This window comes from Argentina silus, assembly GCF_951799395.1.
Source record: "Argentina silus genome assembly, chromosome: 1".
Classification (NCBI taxonomy): Eukaryota; Metazoa; Chordata; class Actinopteri; order Argentiniformes; family Argentinidae; genus Argentina; species Argentina silus.
In genome coordinates, this window is record NC_139655.1 from 15158448 (window position 1) to 15167553 (window position 9106).

Consider the following 9106-nt stretch of genomic DNA (forward strand, 5'->3'; position numbering starts at 1 on the left):
AGACAATTCTCAATTAATCTACACAATTAAATGTATATATATATATAGAGAGAGAGCGCTATACAAATACATGTGTTTGATTCATTAATTAGTTATTTTGTTATACGTAGGCCTATCTATTTTGTACGTGTTATTTTGTCATACACTTGACAAATATGTTTTTGTTATACTATCTTATTTTCTTACACGTATATGTTCTAAATTGACTGGAGAAGGACTCTTTCTCGGGTAAGCGTGAAATCAGGGTAGACTTTTCTAGAGAATGTTTTTGTCATTGAAATCCTTGAATGACAAATTGCATCATCGTTCAACTCCCGCCCAACTAGGCGTAAAAACCTCTTGTACTCGGTGATTCAGAAGATCATCTTCAAGGCTTTTTAACCGGTTTGACTCTTACTCAGTAACCATGAGATCGAAGGTTGTCAGATGATTTGAAGGGGCGGGCCAGGTGAGTTAAAAGAGGGCGGGCACTCATAATGCGAGATGTTGTTTTTTTTGTTGTTTTTTTTCATGTGGAGCCACTGGAGAACTTTCCTTTTTATTGGAGTATAAATCAGCGTTTGGGAATACTGTTTACACGATTTGTTTCGGACTAGGGCTTTTTTGGTCGTTCTAACCTTCATAATTTTCACCTTTTGGATGTTTATATCACATGAACGCCGGGATTGATTTGCACTCGATCTCCTATCGCAGTTTTCGCTACATTCATCTGGATATTATAAAGGACACTTATCATTGTATTCATTTTTTCATGCGCTTACTATAATAGTTTTGACTTTACATTTACGAACACATCAGAGTATTCGTCGCACTGCAGTTAACACTTCGTACAGGTACAAAGTACAAACACAAGGTTAGTTAGTTAGTAATCTGGTCTGTCAACGCCTGCCGAGTCGCCATGGAGAGGCATGGTAGTCTCTCAGCAACGCCAGAGTACCCACACCCATTTGTGCATAAGGTGATACTAACTCCAGCACAGAGGATCCGGGTAAGTTTTCTTGCTTGAAGAAGTTTGAAAGGACACAATTGATTGTTCAGAGAGAGAGAGAGAGAGAGAGGGAGAGTGTGTGTGTGTGTGTGTGTGTGTGTGTAAATATATATATATGTGTGTGTGTATATATATATATACATATAATATATATATATATATATATATCGTGTGTAGCTTACAATAACATCATGGAACATATAAACCTAGAGTGCCAACTCTTGGTTATTTACTGAAACGCGACGAAACTCCTGAAACAGACCAGAATAGCCACGCCCCCTTTCCGCCTCATTGAGATAACATGGGAAACTACTGCCTAGTCACCAACCTGTCCTGTTTTTTTTTTTTACAACATCTGAGATCCAAGCATAGTTGTTAGCCTATTTTACAAGTAGCCGAACATGTCTAATATTATATTATCCACGAGATTTATACTATTATCCACGAGAAGGATTATCAAATTGTTATTTGTCAAACGGCTTTATAGTGGAGTGCACATCACACATGCGCAGTAGGGTAAACCAGCTGGCTAGTTGAACTATGCTAGTTTTCGTCCTCATTACCAAACTTAAGTACTGCACACTCAACTTCCAAACTGCTAGTCATACAATCATGTAATTTAGAAATTCGCTGGAAAAAAACTTACAAATTATGTTTTGTTGATAGTCATGATGACTAGATAGCCTACAAGTGTTAATAGGAGCTACTATTGAAGAAGCAGATTCTGGGTATCTCAGTATGCTAAAACCTCTGATGACATTTTCCCCAGGGTAAAGTATTGGGCTGCATACTCTTTCCAATACGAATGACCCTTGCAGCACTCTGCTTCCTCATTATTTGGCCTATCGCCCGGCTGCGTATGGTTGGCCTGTCCAAGGAAGAGCGGGAGAAGCCAGTGACTGGGTGGAGGCGATGGCTGATCCACCCAATGGTCCTGCTGCTGAGCCGAGGTGTGTTCTTCTCTCTGGGCTTCTTCTGGATGCGGGTCAAAGGTCGGCGAGCAGGTCTGAGGGAGGCGCCGGTTCTGGCCGTGGCTCCACACAGCAGCTTCCTGGACATGCTGATTTTCTGTCCTGCTCAACTGGCTACTGTGGTGTCTCGCTCTGAGAATACCAGCCTGCCTGTTGTAGGGGGTGAGTGATGGAGGGGGAGGGAGGAAGATGTTGAAGAATGGGAAAAGGGGGAGAAATATGATGGGATGATGTAAAGGAAGGAATGAGAGAGAAATGGGGTGGGATGAGATGGGTAAACTAGACAGACAGGGACTTGGAGAATGTATGCACGAAAGTGAAGAAACTAACAAGTGACTCACTCTTCTGTATCGATGTGTTCCAGTGTTTATCTCAACTCTCTCTCTGTCCCGCTTTCCCTCCGTGTTCCAGCTCTGTTGGAGTTTAACCAGGCTGTGATTGTTAGCAGAAAGGACCCTGACTCCAGGAAGCAGTGTGTCTCCCGCATCAAAGAGAGACTCACCTCCAACGGATACTGGCCTCAGGTGAGCGATTAGAGGGCGGCGGGCGAAGGTCAGAGTTCATGGGATCATATCAAGACTAATGGATGTTATTGCTCTATATACACAACCTCACTGATAAAAAGACTGCACGGAACTGTAAAAAGCTCCCATTTTAAACTACATGTTAGAACTGAAAGCCTTCTTCTATCTGTACCCCTCTCTCTGTCTCTGTATGTCTGTTTTGCTCCCACTTTCTCACACAATCTCCCCTCTCTCCATCTATATTTCTCCCTCTCTCTATTTCCTGGACAGATGCTGATGTTCCCTGAAGGAACCACCTCTAACGGGACTGGCCTGATCAAGTTCAAGCCTGGTGAGTAGAGACAAACAAACGGCACAATGTTTAGTTAGGTCCAGTATGTAGTTCTGAGCTTTAAAATAGTTATAAATGGCCATTATAAAACGAGAGAGAAATTTTCCCTCCCTTCAGGTGCATTTCTAGCTGGAGTACCTGTCCAACCTGTCCTGCTGCGGTACCCGAACAAACTGGTAAGTGGATTGAGTTAGACTGGACTAGGCAAGGCTCAACTGTGGATCATGTTCATAGACTGACTGATGTCTGAATGATGATCTTTGTATAGAGGGAACTGCCACTGCATGCCAGGTTGGGGTGTGTTACAGCTCACCTCAGTCACATGTGTCATGTTCTGCAGTGTCACTGCACCTGTGAGGTCATAATAACAGAGTAGTCTTCACCTTGTTTCCTCTCTTCCCCTCTCATGTTAGGATACTGTTCGTTGGACTCATATGGGCACATCCTGGTAAGTACAGTTAATACTGTATGTTAGGAGAGGCTGGTGGGGGTAGACATCGGAAGATGGGCTCAGTGTAATGCATGGAATGGAATGAGGAATGTTATCAAACACCATTCATGATTCCGTTCCATTCATTACAATGAGCCCGTCCTCCGTTTTCTACCTCCACCAGCCTCCACTGATCTACATACAGTAAATATGTTGTCATTTAACAGTGTGTATTCTGACTGTTGGTTTCTCACCTCAGGATCGAGACGTTGTGGCACACCACTTCTCAGTTCTACACTAATGTTACTGTTGAGGTAGGCTACAATGTCCCATCTCCTGAGATCAGTCAATATTCAAAATTACACTTGATTAATGAATGTTCTATTCTCTCATTGGCTACAGTACCTGCCAGTTTACACCCCCTCCCAGGAAGAGAAGGATGACCCCAACCTGTATGCAGACAATGTACGGAAGCTCATGGCCAAGTAAGTGTGTGTGTGTGCGTGTGTGCGTGTGTGCGTGTGTGTGTGTGTGTGTGTCTGTGTGTCTGTGTGTCTGTGTGTGAACTCTGATGTTTTGACAGGGAGCTGGGAATCCCTACTACCGACTATGAGATGGAGGGCCGTGTTCTCGTTAAGAAGCTGGGAGCACTCTCTCTCCCTGTAGAGCCCCCCGCCAGGGCAACACTCTCACTGCTGCACAAGGACGGGTAAGGTGTGTGTGTGTGTGTTTGGTGGTAAACATACACAAACATGTGTGCTAGTTTGTGTGAATTCAGTTATTCTCAATAACGGTGTCCTTAACCTCTGTCTATAGCCATCTTTACACTGAGAATATATGTTGGCACAGAGACACCACTGTACTGTCATATAATTCTGTGTAAAGATGACAAGCCACCTAAAACCCGCCCTCTAGAAATCTCTCCAATGCCTCTATTGTTCTCTTCTACAAGTTATCAAAGTTCTATTTTGATTAACTTTGAAGGACAAGTGTGATCTCAACCACTGGCAACATCAGCTTCCTACATCAGTGTGTGCACAAGAGATGCATTGTTTCCCGCTGTTATTTTTTGTGTGGAAAGACGTTATGCCGTCTTAAATTACCGCAATAGAATGTCTGTGTAAATTTATATTTTTATAATTTTAGCGGCATGGTGATGGCTTTTTATATCTGATCAACAGTGTAAAGATGGCTTATGTGTCTCTTTCTCTCATCTCTCCATCTTTCCCTTCCTCTCTAAGTCTGAAAACATCAGAGTTAGAGGCAGCACTGAAAGTGATGATTGAAAGGTGTCAGTCAAGTGAGGGTTGGCGGGCCAGTGTGGACGAGCTGACCTTTCTCCTGGGACTGACGGACAGACGGACGGCAGCCAAGATCTGTGCTCTCTACTCAAAGGTAAACTAACCAGGATCCACCTGCATCAATAGAGATCTTGCACTGATCTCAGTAATGTAATTTGTGTGTAAGAGAAAAGGAATACAATGTGTCAATAAACTAAAGCTGTGGTTCTAGCCGTGTGTGTGTAGTTGAGTGTGTAAATAATGTATTGTGTGTGTGTGTACAGGATGACGTTGTGGATCTCAGAAAGATCTATCTAAGTGTGGCATCAGTCTCCGGCCTTGTGGGGTTCAAGAGTCTCCTTCACACTGCATTCACTGTAAGTGTGTGTGTGTGTGTGTGTGTGTGTGTGTGTGTGTGTGTGTGTGTGTGTGTGTGTGTGTGTGTGTGTGTGTGTACTCGCCTTAGAGCCGAGTGAGAGTTGTCGTGTCAGTATGTTAAACATTTTATCTCATAGGAATTGAGCATGTATAAACTGTCTATACTGTTCATAATGCACATATCCCTATATTTTCTTTAATACTACTGTTAATATACTGCACATATCTGTACATACTGTACATACCTGTTTATACTGTTCATACGGCATTCCATATTTATATTTATTCTGCTATCTACCTTAATGTTACTGTTAATACATATATACTGCTAGACTGCATTGCCTATACAGCTCATATGCTGCTACACTGTTCATACTGCAACCTATTTATTCTGCTTATAATGCTACTGCTTACTCATATACTGCTACACTGGACTACTTATACTATACTGCACTACTTACTGCTCATATATTGCACTACCTGTATATACTGTTCATTGCACTTTCTGCCATTTTGCACTTCTGGTTAGACGCTAACTGCATTTCGTTGTCTCTGTACTTGTACTCTGCACAATGACAATAAAGTTGAATCTAATCTAATCTAATGTTGCAGCTGTATGATAGAGACGATAAAGGAAGCCTGGATGCAGTGGAGTTGGGTGACCTGATGGGGGCGCTGGTGGGAATCCCTCAGTACCACTCAGATGAGATGTACACCGAGCTGTCCTCTAGAGGGCAGCCCACTGAGGGTGAGTCACTGCATATTATATTAACTTAACATATTAACTTAACTGATAAACTAACAGATCATCTTAATTGTTAAGATGCATGTCTAAGTGTGATGAGTCCTACTAATACGCCTGTCCCCAAGACTGCTTTGAGGGATTTAAATGAGCTATAAGCAAGGCTACATATTTTACATCCATGGTTTGTCCCCAACAAGCTTTACTTTCTTGGTCACTCTTTGTCCTGTGTTGCACTTGGTTGGCATGAAATCCTGACTGTGTGTTTGTATGTCAACAGAGGAGCTACTGACCGTTCTGACAACACACCCGACCTATCAAGGGCTGGTCCTCGAGTACCTCCGGCCAGACCAGACTCACCCCATGATGTCATCCTCGCCCCAGACCAATGGGAAGGCAGGAAACAACAACGGGGAAGTGCATAATAGTAATGGAATAGCTTTGTCCAATAAGAAGACTGACTGAGCTTGGGCCATTTAGAGATAACGGACATCACCTGCTCAGGGCAGCGAATATATGGACATAATACGCTGCTCTATGACAAGATGGTTAACTACATAAAGGGGTTGTGCATCATTACTTGGTGTGTGTGTGTGTGTGTGTGTGGCCACTAGCCGTAAAGCATAGTTTACAATGTACATAGCTATGACTTCTTAACATTACTCTCTTGCTCTACTGCCTTAAGGTGCTGTGAAAGTGGTATCACAATCTGTTCTTTAAAGCCATACATTTAATGTGATTGTTTTAAAAAAAAAACATAATATATATTTGTTGAAGAATATTTGTCTATTTGGTTTTGCTTTAAAAGGGATATGGTATGTGAAGACATTACAATACTTTGTAAACCAATTGATTTTATGTTAAGGACTATTCTCAGGATTTTTTAACTATTTTAAATTTAATCTAATAAACTGTGAATAATACATTTATACATCATGCTGTCACTCCACTCATTGCTTCCTGCGTCATTCTTCTCTCCACCTCTCTTTCGTTACATCTCCTCACTTCCTCCGTCGCTGCCTCTTACCCACTCTCTCGCTCCACCTCTCTCTTACTCTCTCCATCTCTTTATTCGTCCTGTTCCTGTCGGGTGTGTGGCACTGGGCTTGTTGATCCTCCTGTTTGCTGTGTTTGGAAGTGGGAGCTTCGATGGCCTCTCCCTCTCTTTTCACTGTGATAAATTTTTCTCCCCTCTGATGTGCTTGACCATGTTTAGTCGAGGGTGATTGGATTGCCTCTCTTTTAGCCTTTGTGTCCCCCAAGGACTCACAACATCGACCCTTGTTTTTAGTTTTCTCTCCTTTTCTCTCTGTCTCAGTATTCCTTACAGTGGAGCAGGTGGGCTCCTCTGTGGCTTTAATTATCTTGTTCTTTATCTCCACCATCCTCCTCTCCCTACTGTCCCCTCTTTCATCTGCTTTTCTTTTCTCTCCTTTCATCTTTGGCTTTCTTTTGGTAGAGTCAGCTTCATTGTCCTCCTCCTTTAAACGTGTCTTGTTCTCTCCATTGTTAGCCATAGGCTCAGTCACCATTATCTGTCTGGTGGCCTTGGCTTTCCCCTGTTTCCCAGTGCCTCCTCTTTTCTGTCTCTTCTTAGGAGGAAGAGTGGGGTAGATCTCATTACCACTATCTTTCATATTTTCATCCTCAGTGTTCTCCTTTCCTAAAGTCTCCTCTCCTTCTTTGTGAGAATTCTGTCTTTCCTCCTCTATTCCCTTTGTTTTCATGCACTTGAAGACTGTTTTCCCTCCTCTTGTCTTTCTCTTATCACTCCTTTCTTCACTATTTATGTCTTTGTCCAGTTGGTTCTCTCTCTCCTCCACCCCTGTCTGTTTCCTCTCCTTCTCTGCAGCACTGTTTGTTGTTGCTCTCTCATTCACCTTTTTGTAAATATCACTGTTTTTCCCTTTCTCATTTTCTTCTAATTCCACATTATCCTCCTTCCCTCTATCCTTCCTATCCTCCCTCTCCTTTTTGATCCTCTTCAGACTCTTGGTTTCTTCACCAATTGTGTTTGCTAGTGCTCCATCCTTCTCCATGATACTGTCTCTCCTTTCATCCCTCCCCCCGTCTTTCACTTGTTCTGTATCACTCTCAGTCTCACCACTACTGGCTGATGGCCTTGAGATTTTATTTTTCTCCTCTGTTTCTGCAGCTTTTGTTTTACCTCTCGTCATGGGACTTGTTATAATATTGGGTTTTTGTTCCTCTTTTGCCTCACCCTCTGGTTTCCCTCTCTGTCGGTCTGTGTCTTTCTCTGGAGTTATCTTTGGCTTCTCCTCTTCCTCCTGCTCCGCAGCCTTGCTTTTCCTTCCATAGCCAGTAATGGGAGTTGACACAAGGTTAAGCATTTCTGTATTATCTTTTGCCTTGTCCTGTTTCCCATCTACCTCTGTCTTTGCTGTATTAGGCCTTTCTACCTTTGCAGCTAAGCTTTTTCGTCTGGCTCTTGTCACAGGACTTGACGTAGGACTTGACACAGGCTTCTCAGTCATTACTATTATTGTGTTCTCCTCTGGTCTAATGGGTCTTGTCGTAGGACTTTGCATTTCGGTTCTCTCCTCTGCAGCCTGGTCCCCTTGTTTTCTCTTCTTGTTTTTCTCTCCATCTGGCTCTTTCTCTGCTGTTTTCTCTGTCTTCTTCTCTTCCTCCTCTGCAGCTAGGCTTTTCCTTCTCCGTCTTGTCATTGGACTTGACATAGGACTTGAGGTAGGACATGACACAGGACATGTCATAAGACTGGGAGTTTGTGTCTTTTTCTTCACCTCGTCCTCTTGTTTCCCCGTATCTTCAAATTCATCTACTGTGTTTGGCCTCTCCTCGTTCTTCCCCTCTGCAGTTTTACTTTCCCCCCTTTGTCTTGTCATAGGACTTGTCATTTTTGATATTTCTATAGCCTTGTTGTCACCTTGTCTCTCTGTCTCTCTGCATGTCTCTTTCTGTGCAGTGTTTGGCCTCTCCTTCTCTTCCTCCTCCTGTGCAGTATTACTTTTTCTTCTTCGAGTTGACATAGGAGTTGACACAGGACTGGACTTCTCCATATATTCTTTTACCTCTGCGTCTGGTTTCCCTGTGTCTCTATCTGCAGTTTTCGGCATCTCCTCTTTCTCCTTCTCCACAGCTTTCTTTCCCCCTTTTCCTTGTGTCATTGGACTAGGCTTCTCTGTCATTACTATTGCTGTGTTCTCCTCTGGTCTCTCTGTCTCTACATCTATCTCTTTACTTTCTGTGTTGGGTTTCTCCTCTCTCTCAGTCTCTGCTAATTTGCTTTTCCTTTCCGTAATGGGTCTTGTTGTAGGAGTTTGTATTTCAGTTCTCTCCTCTGCTGCCTCGTCCCCTTGTTTTCTCTCTCCATCTGTCTGTGTCTCTGCTGTTTTCTCTGTCTTCTTCTCTTCCTCCTCTGCAGCTAGGTTTTTCCTTCTTCGTCTTGTCATTGGACATGACGCAGGACATGACATAGAA

The 9106-nt window shown here is 43.0% G+C and overlaps 1 protein-coding gene across 1 annotated transcript; it reads left to right on the plus strand.

The window, feature by feature from the left end:
* Positions 1 to 481: 481 nt before the first annotated feature.
* Positions 482 to 6575, plus strand: lpcat4 (lysophosphatidylcholine acyltransferase 4). Its single transcript, XM_083681253.1, has 13 exons — positions 482 to 988; positions 1758 to 2121; positions 2371 to 2483; positions 2754 to 2814; positions 2932 to 2990; positions 3228 to 3262; positions 3504 to 3558; positions 3647 to 3729; positions 3828 to 3953; positions 4486 to 4639; positions 4809 to 4901; positions 5515 to 5650; positions 5925 to 6575. Exons 1-13 carry the CDS (start codon positions 899 to 901, stop codon positions 6107 to 6109), a joined length of 1554 nt encoding a protein of 517 aa, XP_083537379.1. The 5' UTR covers positions 482 to 898; the 3' UTR covers positions 6110 to 6575.
* The last annotated feature ends 2531 nt before the right edge of the window (positions 6576 to 9106 follow it).